The sequence below is a fragment of the Chelmon rostratus genome, chromosome 2 (genome assembly GCF_017976325.1).
Source record: "Chelmon rostratus isolate fCheRos1 chromosome 2, fCheRos1.pri, whole genome shotgun sequence".
Lineage (NCBI taxonomy): Eukaryota > Metazoa > Chordata > Actinopteri > Chaetodontiformes > Chaetodontidae > Chelmon > Chelmon rostratus.
In genome coordinates this window covers 18410965-18431776 of record NC_055659.1, presented here as the reverse complement: position 1 = coordinate 18431776, position 20812 = coordinate 18410965, and the positions used below count along the sequence as shown (strand labels likewise).

Below are 20812 nucleotides of genomic sequence, written 5' to 3'. Positions count from 1 at the left end.
TATGTAAAAGAAATCTATATTGCCACAAAGAACTGTAAGAAATATTGTCATAAAAATATACTGCCAAAAGTACAGCATTTAATACTGGGGTGCATATTTACAAAATCCTCTAAACGCACCATTGACTCCCACTAATAGGAACAGCCTATAAGAAGCTAAAATCGTTGCACTTTTTGGTGTATGTAAGAATAACTTTGCATATGCACAGGCATTAGTGGACAGGTTTTTATGTGTATTACAACCAGGCGATGTTGAATTCACAGCCAAGATAAAATCAAAAGAGTGTAAGAGAGTGTAAGAGATTGTAAAGGCTTCAATAAATTCACGCAATTTGAGCCTGCATGTTTTTCCAAGTCATATTTTGTGTCTCCTCTTCAACACTATTGAATCGGTGCAGGTCAAATGCTGATGACAGCATTTAGAGTCGTCATCTGTGATAAGGGCATGGTATAAAGTCAGGGTAGAAAAACTCCACCACTTTTTAACCCAACCAGAGTGTGTGTAGCTGCTTTGTTCTTGCCGCTGTCCTCTTCTTTTGCTTGCCTAACCTTCCCTTTTTGTTTGTTTGTATTGATTGCGGGGCAGTCTTTAACCTTGTTGTAGAAATCTGCAATACAAACAATATCATCCATCAGACGTCCTAGCTGTGGATTCTGTATTGTAAAAATTCCCTTGATTAACCGGAATATAAAAGTTCAAACAGTTGATCTAATCAAAGCCAGTCTTTACTGCATATGGAGCACTTCCAAATGTAAAGATGGCATCAAATAGCTCTGCTTTCTGTTTTGACCCTTTCATTCTGTTTTATCTGCACCATATATTAACATTTATGAACATTCTCCTACTTAATGCAATTATCCATTTAGCTGAATCTAATTTTGCCAGTCTGAGAACTCCACACTGCCAATCTTTATATCCCAAAAATAGTGTAAAATGTATTGAATCTGCTTGTCAGTGTACTGATTACTTATTAAGCACTTCATTGCTGCAAAGAAAGATAGCACACATAACCTGCTTTTCTATAATGAATGTCAATGAGAAAGGTGCACCTCTGTAATTGAAAATCTGAGATTAGCGTCCAGACCTACCCAACCTTTCATAATGTCATTATTAAGGTTTTCCTTTACCACAGCCCCTTCTTTTCCAGTCATTTCCTCATCATTACCTTTAAGATGAAAACATAGCAAGTGGCAAAAAATACATCAAGCTCAGTATCTTGTATGCAGATCGAGGTCTATGCAGAAACACTGTGGCGATATGTTCCACTTGTTTGTGTCGTGACTGCCTACCTTGTGACGGCCAACTAGCCTGCGGTAGAATGCAGCTGGTTTACATCTGTGATGTCTGTAACAACAGCCTATATTTTCTCATTTTTCATTTTTTCTCAGGAAGCTGGATTTCTTTTATCTAAAACACTTTAATTATATTCTTGTTCCATATGGTATCCGCAGGTATTTGTGTAAATACACTGGTGAAAACATTGCTTTGGGCTGTATGGACTTAGTGTCCAAGCTTAATGCACAGCAGCAGCCGCTGATCAGAAGTCAAACCACTGCTGGTGATCCTGCTGCTTTCCTCCCATGCAACATGACATTACTTCTTCCATTAATGTGATGTGATTAATTATGCAGCACAACACTGATGCAGAGCAGTCTCATGCAAGAGACACTGAATCAGACAAAGTGAAAACTCTTGAGGGTGCAGTCAAGGGGAACCATCAGCTAAGCCCAGGCTATTAGAGAGATAATGTCTCATAAATGGTCTAAAATAAACATCTGCATGATCCAGTGGTCTGTGGACTGGTCATGGTTTAATGCGGTAGGACCGGTGCATCTGGTGCTGGTGCATTGACGATGCCCTGCAGTTTCCTCTGAAGGTCACAGACGAAAGCTGTTAAACAGCAGACTCACAAGCATAGGCTACTAAACCTAAACATTTGCCACCAGAGTGTGAATGAGCGGTGTCCTGAAGTTACCTTTCATGTTTTATCCACGGGTGCCTGGTCGGTGACTCTGGCGTCTTATCTACTTCTGCTATATTTAAATGCCTTTCCACTTTCTCCTGTTGCCAGTGATTGGCTGGGAGATGTATCCCAACACAGATGGCAGCTGAAACCTGATGCCTAAGATGCAGTGGCATTCAAAATAATCAGCAGTGGTTAAACTACAAAGCAATGGGCATTAAATTCACTACAAAGCTTTTCAGCTACTCTTGGTATCTCAGGCTAGACTGAATTATGTAACTTGCAAGTCCTGTGCTGCACCTATGCAGCATGGAAACTCACTATGAATAGCACAAATCATAATTGTATAATTTATGGTGCAGTATGCAAAAACCCTGCAAGAAAAAATATGATTCATATGCATTGCTCCCCATCATGTACAGAGGTGACACCAAATGTGACTTTTAAAAGAGCAAGGAGACTGTTGAGATGGATAACCACAGTCTCACAGCGCACTTTGATTTCTCTATAACTGGTGGGCAGAGCTGACTTCCCCTCAGAATGCATGTGCCTCTTATTCAAATGAGGGAGCTGAGCTGGACGACCTTGCCAATCCTCAAAACTAAAGTTTGCCTGTGCAGCTTGCCTGTAGCTCAGAACAGATGCAAAGAAGCAGTTTAGAATGTAGAGTATGAATCAGTCCCGGAACAAAGTGAAACTGAACATCATTTGTACAGATTTTTCCAAATAAATACTATAATTTAGGATGACGAGTTCTCAAAAACAGGCATCATCTTGCACATTATCCCATGTGCATTTATTAGGTTTCATAAAAGACCTCAGCCAGTTGTAGAATTAGTCAAATTTGCTGCGTCTCCTGGCCAGCAGATCCTTCTCCTTTCTTCACTTAGCGGAGAGCTCTGCGAGCCCTCTCTACGGACCATAAAATGACAAACACAGCGGTGTGAACAGTATTTCTATGAATTAGCACTGTAAGCACTTTGCGTTGGTGTCTGTTTCACCCAGTCCGGCAGCCTGTCTGTGGGCTGTTCCTCTGTCTGCTTTTAGGAACACACCAGTGACATTGTTGCACTGAGCAGAACCTCAGTCTGGCACAACCAGCCACTTTGACGACATGAACATTGTTTGGACGTCAACAGGCTCGTTGCTAGGTAATCCAGCCCCCTCCATCCCAAGTGTTCTGGCCCTGTTACCTCTAGGGTAGTGAAGCAGTGTGTGTGTGTGTGTGTGTGTGTGTGTGTGTGTGTGTGTGTGCGTGTGTGTGTGTGTGGATGTGTATTACCCATGTTCTGGGGACCTGAATCTGTTCATGAAGTTACATTGTAGGAAATCCTTCTGGGAACATACAAGTTCCCATAACCTAAATCATTCAACTTTAGGGTGAAGGCTTGGGTTAACATAAGTATCTGGGAAATGAAAGTCAGTGTAATGTCCTCTGTGTACATCCGTGCTTGTAAGTGTGTGTATAAGCAAGATGCCGAATGGTGTGTCCCGGGGATAGAAGAGATGGTGCATCGCCTCATTTTTTCAGTTTAATTTATTAGCACCTTGATGTGGGAGTGAACCCAGCATTCAAGTGTTTCAAACCACAGGCTAAAGGTCATTCCATAAAACTTCATCTGCTCCAGTTTTCTGTTGAAACATTCTTCTTCCTCTTGTTATGTAAAATAATAAAGGAAACTTAATGTGATACAAAGATAATCTTTATTAGCAACTTCATCATAAAACACAACAGAACAGCTACAAATACCACCCAGAAACAACCTATTTAAGGACAACAGCACATGAGGAAACACCACCCTTCCACCCTTTGCCTGCATTAACAGCCAACACACCCACCCACGCATGCACGCACGCACGCACACACACACACACACACACAACAGCATCAATGCTGTGGGGGTGAACCTCTGTCTTCAAAGTGAGCTGTTGTTTGGGAGGAAGGGGAGCCTGTGTGCGTGGTGGAAGGTGGAAATGAATGGCGTGGAAGAGTTCAGGGAGTTCATGTGTGAGTGAGGGGCTCGGTCATTGAGACTGTCAGTGTGGGGTTCAAGGTCAGAATGGCGAACAGAGGGAGAAAGACAGCAAACGGTGGTTGAACATATACAAGTGGGAAAATGGAGGGAAGAGGGAAAGGTTCAGTTTTAAAAGTCAACATTTCAGAGTTGCGTGGGAAAGGCAGCGCTCGCTACTTAAGGGTGAAAGTTAAAAAAAACATTTTTACCATTTTTTTACCAAGTAGACCTTTATTTTTTTTTTTTACATATTTACACCTGTTTTACATCAGAAAGTGCTGAATCATCCAGAATCTCTGCAAACAAATTTTTATTTGTGTTTATTCATGATGTTATTAGCCATAAACCAGTCATCCAGTCATTCACCTGACTAGTTAGTGGTGCCACAATCCCTGTTGTGGTGAATAAGAAATGGTAAAATCGTGTGTTGGACAGCACAAACAACCGATGGATGTGTGTGTTCGCTTCACGTGAGGGAATTTACTTTTACACGTCTGCTGAACGGACCACACACACACTCACACACCAGACAATCAGTCAAGCGTTCCCTGTGGCTGGAATGTGTTTTTTAGGGAGAGCGTGAAAGAGGAAGTTTTGGTGAGGAAGGCTTGAGGGGAACGGCAGACAAAGAAACCTCAAAACAAATAAATGTTGTTTGCACATTTTAATCTCTCTTGTATTTTTCATGTGAATGTGAATATACATTTTATTTTATTTTATTCTTATTATTTTATTTTTTTTAAGTTGGGCCGCTGTGCAAAACATAAATAAAATCAGACAAAACAAATGCAAAAAACTGTGTTTACTGACAACAGCCTTTTCCAGGATGCTCCTTTCATACCCAATCATGATACTATCACCTGTTACCAATCAACCTGTTTACCTGTGGAATGATCCAAACAGGTGTTTTTGGAGCGTTCCACACCTTTCCCAGTCTTTTGTTGCTCCTGTCAAATTCAGAATAAGCAGATACTTACAAATCAATGAAGCTGATAAGGTCAAACATTAAATATATATTGTCTTCATACTGTTTTCATGTGCGTATAAGTCAAAAACAGTCTGCAAATGATTACATTCTGTATTATTTCTGTTTTACACAGAGTCCAGATGTTTTTAAATCAGGGTTGTATGTTAATGTAGACTTAGTAACATTTCTTTTTTATTTTCATGCATTTAGTAAAGCAGGGAAGTTGGTGCAAGTGAGATGAGCGTCCATCAGATTTCTTACATTTTCTTTTTATTAAGGCTCCAGTGCAAACTAAACAAAAGGGTTGAGGGACCCTTGGCAAAGGCAAGCATCAGACCCCTGACTGCCAAAACCCTCTCCCTTTTCTAGTCCAACCTCAGTATACGCTACCTTCAAATGAGGGCTGAACCAACAGAGCCCACCTTCATAAAGTTTATGAATACCAAACTACTGTACCTCTGATTATTTAAACATGTTAATGGAAAATAAAGGAAACAAAGTGTTTGTAAGTGAACTGTTGTTGCTTTCCTCTTCTTTGATGTGAGGGATAATTCAACATCTGGTGCAGGGAATTAGCAATTTATCTGAGGTGAATGTATTTACAATGATGTTCCTTAATTTGCACTGCTCCTAAATATATCATGAAATAAAATCAGATTTCATGTCTTAATGAACTTGAGTAAGACTCAGAGAAACAAAGCACATTTTCCTTTTGTTCTTTCTGTCCGGAATAACTTTAAACAGTTACAGCTTAGATGTTAAAACATACAAAAGACACAATGTAGATGCTTGAAAACAGGACTTTTGTTTTGCATGAATCCTATAAGGGTTCTGCCTTACATAGAACATTGCAGTGTATGTCCTGTGGAGGGTTCCTCTGTAAATATTATTTCCTTTAACAAGTTTGTTTGTCACTGTCGCCCTATTGGTTCAGGTTTGTAAACATATCGAACATGTCCAACCGAACCATCCCAGAATGTGATTAACAGGCTGTCACAGAGAAACTGTGTACTTGTAAATAAACGATAAACAAATTCCAGTCTTAACACCTCTTTTGGCTCAACGTGGAAACAATTTTTTATTAAGTTCTGTCGAACCTGGTAGGGGGAAAAAAAGGATTTTTTTTGCCAGCCTTTTATTTTCTTTTTACAAATTAGTTTTCAAGAATTTCTTGAGTGGGCTATTTACTGTGTGTTCCAGCTGGAAGTAATCTGAGCAACAGATTTGAGTGTAAAGAGGCCGAAAGAAAGAAAGCCTGGTGATGGAGTGGGAGGGAAGGAAAGAAGGGGACGAGGGCAGGGGGAAGGGGAGAGAGAGCTAAGCGGATGGGGGAAGGGCTGTTTGTGCATACCTCAAATTCTTTAGGTGTTATCAGCATTGCCCGCTCCATAATTGTTCCTTTGGAGGAGGAAAGGAAAACACAGAGACTGTACGACATTGTAAAGCTTCCTTTCTGGTGAAGACCTAAAGGGGAGGGGTCAAGATCTTTGAACTCTGATACCGCCATTTTTGACTTTGCTATTCTTGTACTGTCGAAGATTAAAATCAATACGTCTGGCATCCTTTGTTCCACTTCTAATTAATAATGTATTGTTAACAAAACAAATGGGAGAGATGGTCAAGGCACATTTTATTTTGACTAAAAACTAAAAACTACATTTCCTTTTTTATTCTCAGCTTCTTGTGGCTGGACACAACCTATTTCAATCTGTAATCTAAGGGAATGTACTCATATTTGTCAAAATTTAAGGTCCTTGCTTTGCGCTGCCTCTCCACGATGTGATGGTGTCGATCAGTTATGCTAAATTTAGACTTCTTCTAGTGTGTCCTTCGCACTACTTTGGAGGCCTGCCGACATCCGTAATGCATCAAACCAGCCAGGACCCCCCATGCATTTTGCTAATTCTGTCAAACAGCGTTAAAGAGGCTTTCGTGCATGGACGAAATTAGCAGCTTCCTGTGTGGCTCCGTCAAATCGACTGCATAAATAGAGAGGAATGATAAAGTCATTACTTGAAATGTCTTTTTGTTGTTGTTGTCGTTGTTGTTGTTGTTGTTGTTGTTGTTGCAAAATGTCTGCAGTAAGCGCCTCAAAATGTTTTCCTACTGAATGGAGACACTGCATTGGTGGGACACACACACACGCACACACACACACACACACACACACACACACACACACACACACACACACACACACACACAGGATGTGATTCTGGGAACTTTGATTGATGAGGTAATCCATCTGGCTCTGAAGCACGGGAGGGGAGGACGAGAGCGAAGGGAGGGAGCTGGGGAGTGTAGAAGTTGAGTGATGATGTAGGTCCATATCGTGATGCAGTTTGGAGATTTATGGACGTGTGCTGGCACATCTGTGTGTGTGTACGAAGGTGAGTTTTATCTGTGGCTGGTTGAAAACACCAGATATTGATATTAACTCTGTCCGTAGTAGTACTGACCTGCAGTACTGACCTGTTCTTCCTCTCTGGACTTCCAACCTGGCTTCCATCACCAGCTGCAGCGAACTGGGCGGAGGTGCATCATGAGCCTTAGCTGTGGATGAAAGAATGACGCAAGAAATACTTGCTCCAGTCATGACACAAACCAGATGAATGGTGTTTGCACTTACCCCGACAATGAAATCGCCCCGGAAAGACAGTCACCAGCGGAGCGGGAGAGGTCTTACGGCAGGAGACTAACCCTCCTGTTCCCTGATATTTAAGACTGATGGGTTCCCATCCTGTGACGTGAAAATCAATCTCACAAGGAGAGAAATAACTCAGTTGGTGTCAGGCTTTTCACAAAGATTTATGAAGAGGGAGTGAGAGATGCTTTACCGCTGCATAATGTTGACGCTCTCACACTCACTGACACCTTACTTTAATACCTGATGTGCTGTCTTGCTGGATATTGGAGACTATTCTTCTTGGCAACTATTCTACAGTTTGACTTCATTGATTAGTCAGCTTTGTCTCTGTGCTGCTCAGCGCTGTCATTTATCATGATTCCATAATTTGAAGGCTCGCTGGTGAAATTAAAAATATCAAACAGGGCAGGGCAATCGCTCTGTAATGACTCGTTTGGCAACCGAGGCAGTAATCCTGACAAAGGGAATGAATTCTGTTCCTCGAAACTGCAGTGTAACACACGAGTCATTCGAAAGATAGAGTATGATGTTGCAACATGACGCTGCAGAGGCCCGGATCAATAAACAGCAGCTACAGATGGAAGAGAAAATTGGCCAGAGATGAATGAGGTGGGGCTTTTATTACTGTGCAAAGTGTCAGAATAATGACGGATGTGTAAATGCATTATCAGTGAGCCGAGCCACTTTCTAATGAGTGCAGGGTCAAATAAGCCATCAGAGCAGATCTCTATCCCTGTGTCTGTCTTTCACACACACACACACACACACACACACATACACACACACACACACACACACACATACACACACACACTTGACTTTATAGTAAAAAGCAGGGAGAAAAGAGGAGATAAAAGGAGAAATCATGACCCTGAGATGTGAATCCAATTGTGTAGCACATGAAGTCCACAGCTTTCATTGTGACAAGGCTGTCAGGCTACCACCTGATAGAGGATTATAATGGGAAATTAATGCATATGTGTTGTCAGAGATAGAAGATTCTGCGTGTAATCAGATAAACTTGTCCTTATCATCGCTTTTCGGAAGCAAAGAGATTCTGTTTCAAAAATATGTTAAACAGAGGCCCTAATTTAGTTGACACATTGTTTATAGTTTAATTTAAGACTGATCTCTGACCTTTGATAATGAGATTAAAATGAAAGTGATGTTCTGTATGGGGCCCTGGACTGCTCCACATCAGGATGTCCCTCAGCTGTGTTATGCTTCCATCTGCTGGTAGGTCGTGTTAAACACACCTCCACGCCTGAATAAGGCAGATCAACATCTCCCTTCGATCACAAGCACAGTTTGGAGTCTGCTTTAAGTAACAAACACTTATACCAGATAAAAGACAAATCATAGAACACATTCAACATAAATACTGGAGTTATGGCCATTTATAGATAAAACATCAAGGACTGTAGACACTGAAACTGAAGGGAACTCTCAGAATGAAGAGTGGGACATACAAAAGAAAAACTTTAATTCACCCAGATGCATTTGATTTGACCTTCATTGCCTGTCATCCCTCTTTTTCACTGTCTGTCACGTCTCTCTCCGCCTCTGTTTGACCTCACTCCCCTGATTAGCACTCATAGTTTGTAGCCTTTTTTTTTTTGCTATAACAAAATTTCAGAGAAATTGTGCAAACAGCGCCACCCTGGTGCAAATGGGTCACAGAATTATGTAAAACGCCTCTGTGTGCGTCACACATGTGCGTGCCTGCGGCGTGTGTGTGTGTGTGTGTGTGTGTGTGTGTGTTTGATGACGTCCAAGAAGTTCAAGTTTCTGTTGAGCATTTATTTTGAAAGTCTTTGTAGTTGTGTCTTTCCTCTTACTTCCACTGAATGTCTGTTTTTAGTTAAGTTAGAACTGCGCAAGAGCCTTTGGTATGAGGACATTTTTGGACTGGGACTCAACATGTGAGAGTCAGAGCTGTGAGACTGCTGCGATGTGTAAGTCACGCTAAAGCTAAATTAAGCCCCTCAGGTCTTTCCAAACACCTCAGTGCGAATAAAAACATCAAAGGATGACGAGTGACTTGAGGAAATAAGCGACAGTTCTGGTTGAATTAACGCAGAATGGCGCTTGTTTAAAGTGGCATCTCGTCTGCCTCTTTGAGTGCTGCACTTTCTCTTTACGTTGCCTGCACAGCGTGAGCAACAATGAGCATAATGATGCTCAGGCCATAGAATCAAGATTGTTGAGATTATACTTTTTAAACAGCTCTGTAAAGTCATTTGCTGGATATTGTTTGCGAGCATGAAACTCATTATGTGCTGGCTCATTTTCCTTTTATTTTTTTTATGTAAAAAAACAGTAAAAAAAAATGGTTGGAAACAAAGGACCCATTGTTCTTTGAAATGTAATACTGGCAGCGTAGACCCACTAGGTGACAGTGCTGTGCAGCGTTTCACAGACAGGTGTGGGTGGCTGTGGTGGTCCATGTCACAGTACACCACTTGGCATAAACACTCTAAACTGATGGATAAATAGCAGGGTTGCAAAACTGCTAAACAAGTGTGTGTCAAACCTGCACGATAAAGATGCCTCTGTATGAATGTTCAGGGTAATCTGGTATAGAATGATGTTTAAAAAGGATTTCTTGAGCATTTTAAAGACGTGAATGTGACTAAAATATCTGTTCATTAACACTTACCAATAAGACTCCAGACCTACCAACATTCACCTTTCGGTTCTGATGGCCAGACGTTTCCTGAGTCTATTTCACACTGAAATGGTAAGAGTGATATTGCAAATGTATGTGAAAACTAACCAGGAAAATGAGGAGATGTGAAGACTGAGAGATCAACATGGCTCACCCGAGGTATGGACTCGCACATAGAGAGTGATATGAGTCAGATTAAAAAGTCAAACGCTGATCATAAGAAGTCTAAAAAGTCCTTCAACTCAACTCTGACACCATTAACTTGTGACTTCACTTGGACTTGAGCCTTGAAGGACTTGCAACATGCCCAAAGCCCAGAGCTGAATAGTCTTGACAGGGCCGGCAAAATATTCAGAGCAGACGTTCAAGCCGGCGTTTAAAGGTTGAAGGTCAGTTACACTCGATGTGTTTTGGAGTGAATGGTTTTAACTTAACGACAGGATTGTTTGAAGTGTCCTTGTCCTGTTGATAGAGAGGGTTAGAGTGAAAAGAAAGTGCTGTGTGGACGTGAGCTTGCATAATTCAAGTTATTTCATGAGGAATGAATAAACGCCTGCTGCACTGCATGATTTTTTACTGTTGAGTGGCATTTCTTTTGTTTTGAAAATAGCCCAAATCTCATTTCCTGTGTAATTGCACAGGAGGTTTTTAAGCATCTCTCTAAAAGTATTTGGAAAAGTAGTACGAACAAATTCAATAGAGCATTTACTTTTTTTATGTTATGTTGATTTTATTATACTCTTATTACTTTTTTAGTGTTTATATTTTTTTGTTAGAAAAAGACAAAAAAAAACAAAGAAAAAAACACTAAGAGCATATTATAAATGCACTTCCTTCATCACCAGGATGATTTCAGTCGTCTTTGAGACAGCTTGTTTGTGACTATCGCAGTCTAATTATGTAACATGTCAAAATAATGGAGTCAACACAAGGCTAAGTGTGTGCTGTTTGTGATAAGTATTCCAAAAGATATCAGTATGTGACCTCGGCCCTTTCTTACAAGACGTTGGCCAAGGTTTTCGTTATAAAGTTACAAGGGCCCTTATACAACACAATCCCACTTCAGCTTTGTGTGTAAACAAACAATTCATGTGGAATGGCTAAATTTGGTCTCTGCAGACCCAACAGTGCTTTCATGGTTTCATTGCTACATTTGCTTAGATGGGATTTCCCTTTTAAATTGTAAGATATATGAAACTATCATGCTAATATATATCACAATATGAGAATTAAATTAATCAAAGTATTCTCTGTCTCCCCTTTTATAGCTATATCTTCACACGCTATACTGCACATAATGCTGTGTCTTTCAAAACCAGCACTTTTTGTCAGAGACATCTGTGGATATCTGACCATTTCTAGCACAAAAGGTTTGACTCTCGTCTTTGGTGTAGTAGGTTCTGCTCCCCAGGATGCTCCTGTATGAAATACGATGCATGTGGATGTTTTGTGTATTTGTGTTCAGTAAATCATCAAAGATAAATTAAACCTGTTACAAACCATTTTCTACTCTTTACACACCAGTGACCAGGGACTGGACTTTCATCTTTAGCTGTACCCCGCATCAACAAGCAGTTTGTACAGGATGAATGCTGCTTGATGGTGACTCTGAAATATCAGTAGGAGCCTGGAGTGTCTGGAGACACCTGCAAGGAATCTTAACAGTGTACTGCAGCAATAATAGTCTGTGGAGAAGCTTCTCTGTTCATGAAAGCCTTCAAATATTTCATGAAATGTTCTTTTTTTTGGGGAGATTTTTCAAAGGGGTTCAGAAAGGGTAATTAAAGAGGCAAACCTTATGACTGGATTTGTGGCTGATGTGCAAAGCTGTTGGACAAACTAGAGAACCTCATTCTTCGAGCTGTTCAGCTGGACGGATCTGTGCCTCATTGCCTTCTCATCTCTAATCTAACGAAACAGCAGAGGAGAACTGATATGGCTGAGCCTGGGTTTGTCAGTTTTTATGCACAATTAGGTGTCATCAGCATAGCAGCAGAGAAATAATCCATGACAAACAAAATAAGGATATTTCTGCTGCATGGACAGACAGTAAAGCTTGTGTGTGTAGGAACCAAAAACTGTCATGTCATTTAAGACAGTAGCTTCAGTGTCAAACACAGCATTAGGCCAGAAGAATCATGAGGGGTAAAGTGTCATTCCAGCTGCCTTTTAAGATCCTGTCCAGTGGCTTCTCAATGCTGTGGGTGGGACAAAAATCCATGGATGGCACCACCTGTTGTTGAATTTGTGGTAGTGGTATGACATATTTCTGCACTGTGCAGCGAAATGCTTTGCCTCTCCAGTTATGTGCTTGACACAATAAAATCTTGAAAATATTTAATAGCAAAATATCAAAAACACAATACATACAGCAAAGAAAAGATCAGATAATCTGAAATATGGTGCAAAGATTACAATCTATGTACAATTTGCAGTGCTCATGGGTGGGAAGCCAGTGAGGGATCAGTTAGTTGTTGCTGTACTGCGCCCCAAACAGGTTGTTCACAACATCTGAATGTGGATGCTGGATGGGTCTGAAGAGGACTGTGTGAACCTCTTGCACGTTACTTCTTCCATGAAGCTCTCCACTGGTAGGAGATCAATATCACATCATCAACATCCCAACATCACTAGTTTTGGTCTTCCTGAAACTGGGGGCAGGATTTTCTGATGATGCAAAGTTGAATCCTCTGTAGACTTTTTGTCTCAGTCGGGGAGGACGCATACATTCAGCCAGAATTGGTCCTCTGAAGGCCACATGAAGGCTGCATCCTTGGAAGGAGACGGTCCCAGAAACGGAGCCTCATCAGTCTAGATCGCTGCTTCACATTATAGTGTCCTATTAAGAATTCATAAGTCATTTAAGTTAAATGGATCCACAACTACCTACAATATTACCACCAAATGGAAAAGGAAATGGGATCCAGGTGGTTAGACTAAACAAAATGATGTTGTTAAATTACTTTTGAATACAGGAAAAGATTCCTCTATTTTTTAGATGTATACTCAAAAGAATTTCTCCATTGGGGTGAATGAACTTCTTACGTTGTATTAATTGAAAGTTAACTGCATCAGTTAATTTTATTCATGTTTGGTTTTATTCAGAAATCAACTCTCCAGTATGTCTGCTTTTAACAGACTGATCAGTATTATCTTTTATTAAACCTTCTTTTTTATCAGCCAATCTGATGAATAGCTTTATAATTTGATTGATTCTCTGATATCTCTTTCTAGTGTCTAATTAAATACTGATTACAGTTGCTAAGTTGCTCTATAACCATTTGCAAGGCTCTGGAGGTCCATCTCACTAAACTTTAGAAAACATCTAACAGAGGTTAATTATTGATTTGGGGGTATGGAGAGCTAAATCCAAGGCTGTAGACACATAAATGTGAGATAATTATGTGACTCCAGATAATGACCAAATCATATACATCTTAATCAGTTAGATTATAGTTTGTTTGAAACTATCACTGTCAGTCATTATAGTTGTTGTTCAGGTGCGAATAATAAACACAACGATCATCAACATCAGTGCATCAAAGAAAGTTGCAAAGTATTTCCAAGTGAAATAAACATGCATGAGCATGAAATAATTCAAAATGGGACTGAGGCAGCACCCAGAGCACTGTTGCAGTAAGTTTGCCTTGCTCTGCTCTGCTTTGCTCTGGTGGAGGTGGGTGGTGGGTGTCGGGTGCTGGAGAGAGAGAGGGGAGGGCCGGGCGAGCTGCTGCCGCTGCGACGTCACTCAGACCGCTGACTGACTGAGCTCCAGGCTTCAGGCTCAATCTGCGGCCAGCAGCAGCAGAGGTGGTGGGGAGGAGAGCAACATTTGATCCACTTCTTTCTTTCCTCCTGTGGCTTCTTCGCCGGGGCAGGAAGAACAAAGGGCGGACAACTGCATGATTAGAGGCGCCAGCTCCCCTTCATCCCGACTGCAAGCCAGGCTAGCTTGATGCTCAGTTCAGCCTGCTAGCCTTTGTGGCAGGGCTGTCCATGCATCCAAGGAGCCCCTGAGCAAGCCCGGACTGGGAGAAGCCTCGGCTTTTTTTTTTTTCTTCTGTTGTTTTTTGTTTGTTTTTTTTTTACCTTGACAGCCTGCAAAAAATATTCTCCGAGTGGGCACAAAGCAGCATCCTTGTCAGCTTCATTGCGCAGCCAGAAAGCGGATTTCCAGTGAGGAGCATCACCGCCTGGGCACGGTTACACGTCGTCGCCTGTCTGCAACCTCCAGCTTGACAGGACCAAGAGGCGATTGATGACTAATATTCTTTCAAGATAGGCTACAATGTTGCGCACCGCGGCCAACATGTTGGCAACAGGATTGCTTTTCTTGGGATTGTTGCACAGTTTGGAAGTAATCGCTCCAGGAAGGGCTATTGATGGTAAGCAGAGCTGATTCCAGGGTAATCGTCTAAAATGCTCAGAAAAACTACATATAAGTGTGTGCACGCTGATTATCGCGGGGTTTATTGTGTTTTTGTGTCTGTGTGCAAGAAGTGTAGTCTCCCTGTCTCCCCGACTGCTCGATTGAGTGGAGCAACGTGGAGGGGATGAAGCCGAGGCGAGACAATTAAAGCGGTCTTTTGTTTGTGTCTCCCGGTGCCACATGTGAATATTGCGCTGTCACAGCGGCGGTCGCACAATTGCCCCCCTGCCCTCCGCTGGACGCTGACATGCACTGATGAAACTGTAGCACAGGCCCCGGCACCCGCTCAAACCACTTGTTCACACGTCGGTGAATCCATTTCTGTTAAATTGGAGGCAGCGGTCAGATACAGCGGCATCGATCGCTCCAGTGACAGAGAGTCAGATCCGTTCAGTCCGAGTCCCGTCTCGAAGAAATGTCAGAGCATGGACAGGGGGCTACGGGGCTGTAGTGGATCCAGTGTGTCTGGGCTTCAGTCGGCTCACGTCCAGCAGACTTCACGCACTGTGCTGATGCGATGACAGCAGCCCTGCTTTCCCTCAATCAAACGCCGCTCTAATCTTATTATTGCTCCGATGGGTTATTTAAAGTGAGTCTGCGGGTTTTTATCTCTTCATCTGTGGCACGCCTGTGGCTCTGTGGCTTTAGTAGAACAATAGACCCACCTATGTTCATTATATGCGATCATCACAGTTAGTTTGGCTCATTTGTGAGCTCAGGTGTTTAGTGCTGCCATCAGCAGGCATGTGCGGCACTGCGTCAGGGTCGTGTATGGAGTGGGACTGCTGGGTTCATCACCTGGGCTGCACAGACCCCTGAATGCCAGCAATGGCATTGTGATCTGCAGGCAGATAGAGAGCAGTTCAAAACAGCTCCCCCTGCGACCTTGTGAACACACACACGCACACACACACACACACACACCTTCACAGACTGGAACAACTTCTGGAAACTATTAAAGCCTCACAGTCCCACTCACTCGCTGCTCTGTTCAAGAGGAAAGGAAAAGGGCGTTATCAGAGAGGAGCCAGTGAACGCAGATTTGTTCAATTCTTTGCAGGTGAAAAGAAGCTGTGGGTTTATTTTTGCAAAGATATAATACCTCTCATTCATCACACTTCAAAAGTGTATTTTTAGATGACTTTCGCTGGTAAGAAAATGTTTCGAACAAGGTGCCACTAGTTGCTGCAAAGCTTATCGGGGTTCTACAGTTAAGCTCAGGGGGAGATTAACACACACGGCTGATTCAGACCACGAACCGCATTCTGTGAGATTCATCGTCAGGCCGTCAATGCTTCCCTCTGCCTTTTGAAGTCATCTCTTTGCACACAGCAATCCGGTGCTGTGAGGTTCTCAGGGAGCAAAATCCATATAAATTACTGCCTTGAAGAGAGACTTGGGTAGCCTGCAATCACCTGCAGTTTCTGCCTCCTCCTCAGTCCACAGCAACGGCTGAGAAACCCTGCCTTAAAACAAACAGTTTCTGCCTCGATGCGCTGTTATTGTTTTAGTGAAATTTTCCTCCCCGTCAGTCTTTAATGCCTTCATTTGATGAGTCAGCCCTGTGCAGAGGAGATCGCCAAACCTTAGCTTTACTTGACAACCCACTGGGATGCAGAGGCTGCTGTGCTTCACAGAGCCTCTCAAGGAAACCTATTGAAATCTGTTATGCAGTTGACATGCCTCACATGTTAATCAGTTAGACTGACTGTGAGATTTGCCCAGTAACTTGGATTTTTACCAGGTGTCACTGTAACACCTCCATTTTGATGCCAGCCTTACAAAACCATAGCCAACATGCCACTTGTTGTATAGGAAGCCAGACTACATTTCACCCCCTTTCAAGCATAGCTTAATTGCTTTTTTAACCTCTTTGATTGTCTCTTTGATTTTTAGGGCCCTTTGAACCACATATGTTACTAGTAAAGAAAATGACTTGCTTCGAACTCTTCTTTTTCCATTTTCTAGACCTCTAAAGATCTTCTCTCACTGTCTCAGTACTGTAGCCAGAGCAAAGACCCCGGGCCACCAACAAACCCTCAGTTTAATTGGGTCTAAACTGCTCTTTGTTTCCCAGAGGGGACCTCCACGAACAGTCTCAAATTGTTCAGAAGGCGCTGCTAATTGGGGGCCCAGTGGAAAAGGCCTTAATGAAAGAATTTGCATTGTTTCGCTCTATGAAAGTACCATAATGCCAATGGAAAATGAGATCCCTGGTCCTCAGAAATGGACCACACTGTCCCCCAAGGCTGAGTGGTAAACACCTTCTATAGAGAACAAAAATGGAGAAATGTGCTTGAGATTGTGTCACAGAGGACAGCTGGAATCATTTCAACTTTTGAATTTCTTTTTTCTGTTTTTTCATGCAGACAACCATATAAATGTTTTTAAAGTGTCTCTTCTGTAGCAAATGCCTGGTTCCTCATGTTGTGGTTCCTCATTTTGCCATTTTCTTCCCTTGAATTTTAAACTGCTTCATTTCAAACACAGCCTCAATAATAGAAGCAGCACAGGCTCCTCTCCTTTTAATTAACTCACCTTCCAGTGCCTCTCCTCTCCTGGCACTTTCCCCCTGTGGACGTCTCTGCTGTAACATTTGGTGGAGGCTTTAGAACCGGCCCAACATTTGGCTGTTATTGGCGTGATGCTGCCGTCACAATAACATCCATGTGGCCAAAAGGTTGCCACTTCACTGTTGACTGATGACTGAGGGCAATATGGAAAACAGAGTACATTTGTGAGGTCCTTGTTTTTGTTGACCTTATGTCACACAAGCGTTATTTAAAAGGGCATATAAAAAAGCAGAAAATAACAGAGGGCAATGATATCAATCTGTGATTTAGATCAGTGCACAACTAAAAGAGGGCTGGTTGGTTGCTGCCTAAATACCTTATATGACACTGTGAAAAACCAGCCACGACTGCATAACTGAGCAAATATAAAATCCAGTTCTTTGCTTGGCAGCTTTTCCTGGGGGAAAACAACTCAGAGGCTAAGTAAAGTTCAGTCACATTATTACACTGATGCTTTATGTGGCTGCAACAATGGAATTCTGTACTGCTGCAGCTATAGATCTCCAACTGGAGGACTTAACAGACAGACAATTGGATTGACAATACAGACATGTCAAACCTAATGACAAATTTAGTGTGCTGTAGATATTCTATTGTAATGATCACAGTCAGACGATCCATTTCTGAAAATCTTCCCAATTGTAAACTGCTCCTCGTCTTTGTTTTTTTATTTCATGACAAGGAAATGCGCTATTTTGAGCCTTAAAGGAATAGTTTGACATTTTGGAAAAGACACTTGCTCACTTTCTTGTCAAGAGTTCGATGAAAGGATCAATACCATTCTCATGTCTGTTTGTTCAACATGCCAGCGTCCAGTTAGCATAGCTTTAGCATAAAGACTGTAAGCAGCTGCCTTGAAGGTATCTGAATCCACTAGCGCCACCCTTAAGGCAGCCAGCGGAGAATCCAGGAAGTCATTGCTTGATTTTTGTACCGATTAAACAAGAGATATGTCATGTTAATCAGCGAGCCTGAGCCTGGCTAGCTCTTTCCCCCTGTTTCCAGTCTTTATGCTAAGCTAAGCTAACCAGCTGCTGGCTCCAGCTTCCTATTGAACAGACAGATATGAGAGTGGCAATGATCTTTTCATTGAACTTTCAGCTAGAAAGCGAATAAGTGTATTTTGAAGAATGTTTGGCTATTTGGTAAACTAGCAGCAATAAGATGCTCCCAGCTCATTCTGTTCATGTCCTATCAGAAATGAAACATATTCTAGAAAAGAGACTTTTTTCACAAGCCCCTGAAAACACAGCGGACGTATTTTAAAAGCAGGCATCTATTATGGCCGAAGTGCTGTGCGTATGTGTGGCCAGACTTGTCAGACCAGCCCTATGACCCACTTTAGAGTTCTGACCCACTGATTGAGATACACTATCTAGATGGTGCTATTTAAGGATTGGAGATAGAACACGGTCTCAGGAGGCCCTCTGAAAGAATATGGGCAGAAACGTGCAAGGGGGATGACCACACACATATATTCACAATACATTAGCCTGCAACTTTTGACATAACTATCAATGCGTGAAGGTAAGGATAGGAAAAAAAAAACATTTGTGAAAGAAGGCTTAGAAAAATGCTAAGCCCTCCTTGCCAGAAGCTTTGATTTGTAGCTTAGACCAAATGCTGAGGTGGAGGCTGTACTGCCAGAACAATCTGCCTTATTCAGTAGTTATTATCTCTCTTGGGACACAATGACAGAAATCCTTCCTGCATGATGACCAAAGGTTTAGCATTACTCCAAGGACAACACAGAGGAAGAAGGAAGCCATTTTCCCCTTCTCTCTACATCGTGGAGCCTAGAAACAATTCCAGTGAAATTATTTGAGTACAGAACAGAGAATGACAAAACAATGAGAACGAACATGTGAATATAATCTATATATTATAATTACCTTATTCAGGTTTATGTTACGTAGTCAGCTGATGACATTTTCATTGTGTACCAACAACAACCAGTTGATGCAAACAAAAAAACCCAAATGTTAACATGCAAAAATGTGCAAATATATATAAATATCAGCTTTAAGCCTGGTGTTTTTTAGTTGCTAGCTCAGGTACAGGTAACATGTAGCATGTTTTTAGAGGAAAATGCATGGAGGAAAACCAAAACAATGACCTGAAAGACGCTTAAGCTCTGCAGAGCTGAGGAGAGCTGCAGAGACGGGTAATAACTCTCATTGGTTTCATTCACGTACAAGTAGTCATGTGATGCACTGTCAATATGAAACTATTGATGATAGCCGCTGGGGAGCAGTGTTTTGTCCTGTAGCTGCGTGGGTTAACTTACTGTACGTCAAAATGCGAAGAAAGCCATCGCTTAGATTTTATTACCGTAGCTCAAAGGTTTAGTTTTATGTGAAAAGCACTTTAATCTTGAATCTATACACTCCCTTGGTATAAAGCCCACAGAGGAAGCAACAGACATTTTCAGCCTGGGAATGATCTGTGTAAAAGATCATACTCCCTTGATAGTTCAACAGATAAATTTGTATCTGCGTGAGTACATGTAAGAGATAGAGAGAGAGAGAAAGTTGTCTGTGTCATAAGAAACTTCATTAGTGATGACGGTGTTAGCACTGGGCAGCAGTCCTTCACATATACAGGTGTAAATGTGATCAGGGTAGAGGACCGAGATAGTGTTGTCTCATTCAGCCCACGTTCGACCATTCATAACAACCCGATAGTTGTGATGTAAAACCTGACACCACCATATTCACACAAGACTCCAGTTAGCAACTGCAGCTCTGAACACATCACTGCTAAAAGCTGGCCTGAAGGGATTTGTCACACTTGCAAAGTTGTGCAACTTTATTGTATTCTTTTTAGTTTTGACTTCATAGCCTAGAATATAATTAAAGTGTATGTTGTGTTTAAATAACAGGAACCATTCAGCCTTTAGTGCTGAGGCCAGGCAGTGTCAGGGTCGGGTCAGATGGCTTTTGTTGACCCGTTCACACCGACATCGACGACATGAGTTTAACGTGCTCCTCTGTGTCAGTCTGAAAGGGCTGATTGTGTTGATGACTCGTGTCTCAAGCTGTGACCCTGACATGTCAGGTTGCCCTTGCACAATAGCGGCTATGTAGCTTATTGTTGCTGGAAAATATTGAACCTATCCATGAATTTATTCAAATCAGTAACATGCTGATCATATTGCTGGCCTGTTGTGAACATTGTTAAGTTTCAGTTCCAGCTCCATGTTTTGTTTGTAGAATGCATCCAATCTCAGTTGTTTGGCCAGATAAAATAGTCTATTTTCAACATCAGCCCAGACAAGAAATGCATTCATTCACATCCATTTAAGCCTCTACTTCATGGTGTCTTCACTGATCTCCATTCTTATCAGAGACAAAAGTGTGACTGAGCAGACTCAGACTTATCGTAGATTAGTAGGAAGAAAATTAAACTATTCTTCCACACAGCACTTCTTGATAAAGTGCAGTATGTATTGAGCCTTCACAATTCAGCATCACTCATAGGAGTCTGCAAAGCTCCATCCCTCCGCACTGTGGAACTCTGACGCTCGTGGTCATTTTCAGACATGTTACAC

At 41.8% G+C, this 20812-nt stretch overlaps 1 protein-coding gene across 1 annotated transcript in view; it reads left to right on the top strand.

Annotated features, from left to right (window-relative positions):
• Positions 1–14031: 14031 nt before the first annotated feature.
• Positions 14032–20812, top strand: part of LOC121616719 (low-density lipoprotein receptor-related protein 1-like) — a 90654-nt gene continuing 83873 nt past the window's right edge. The window contains exon 1 of the mRNA XM_041951555.1: positions 14032–14645. Within this exon, the coding sequence (XP_041807489.1) occupies positions 14549–14645 (97 nt within the window). The 5' untranslated portion in view covers positions 14032–14548. The remainder of the gene's footprint in view (positions 14646–20812) is intronic.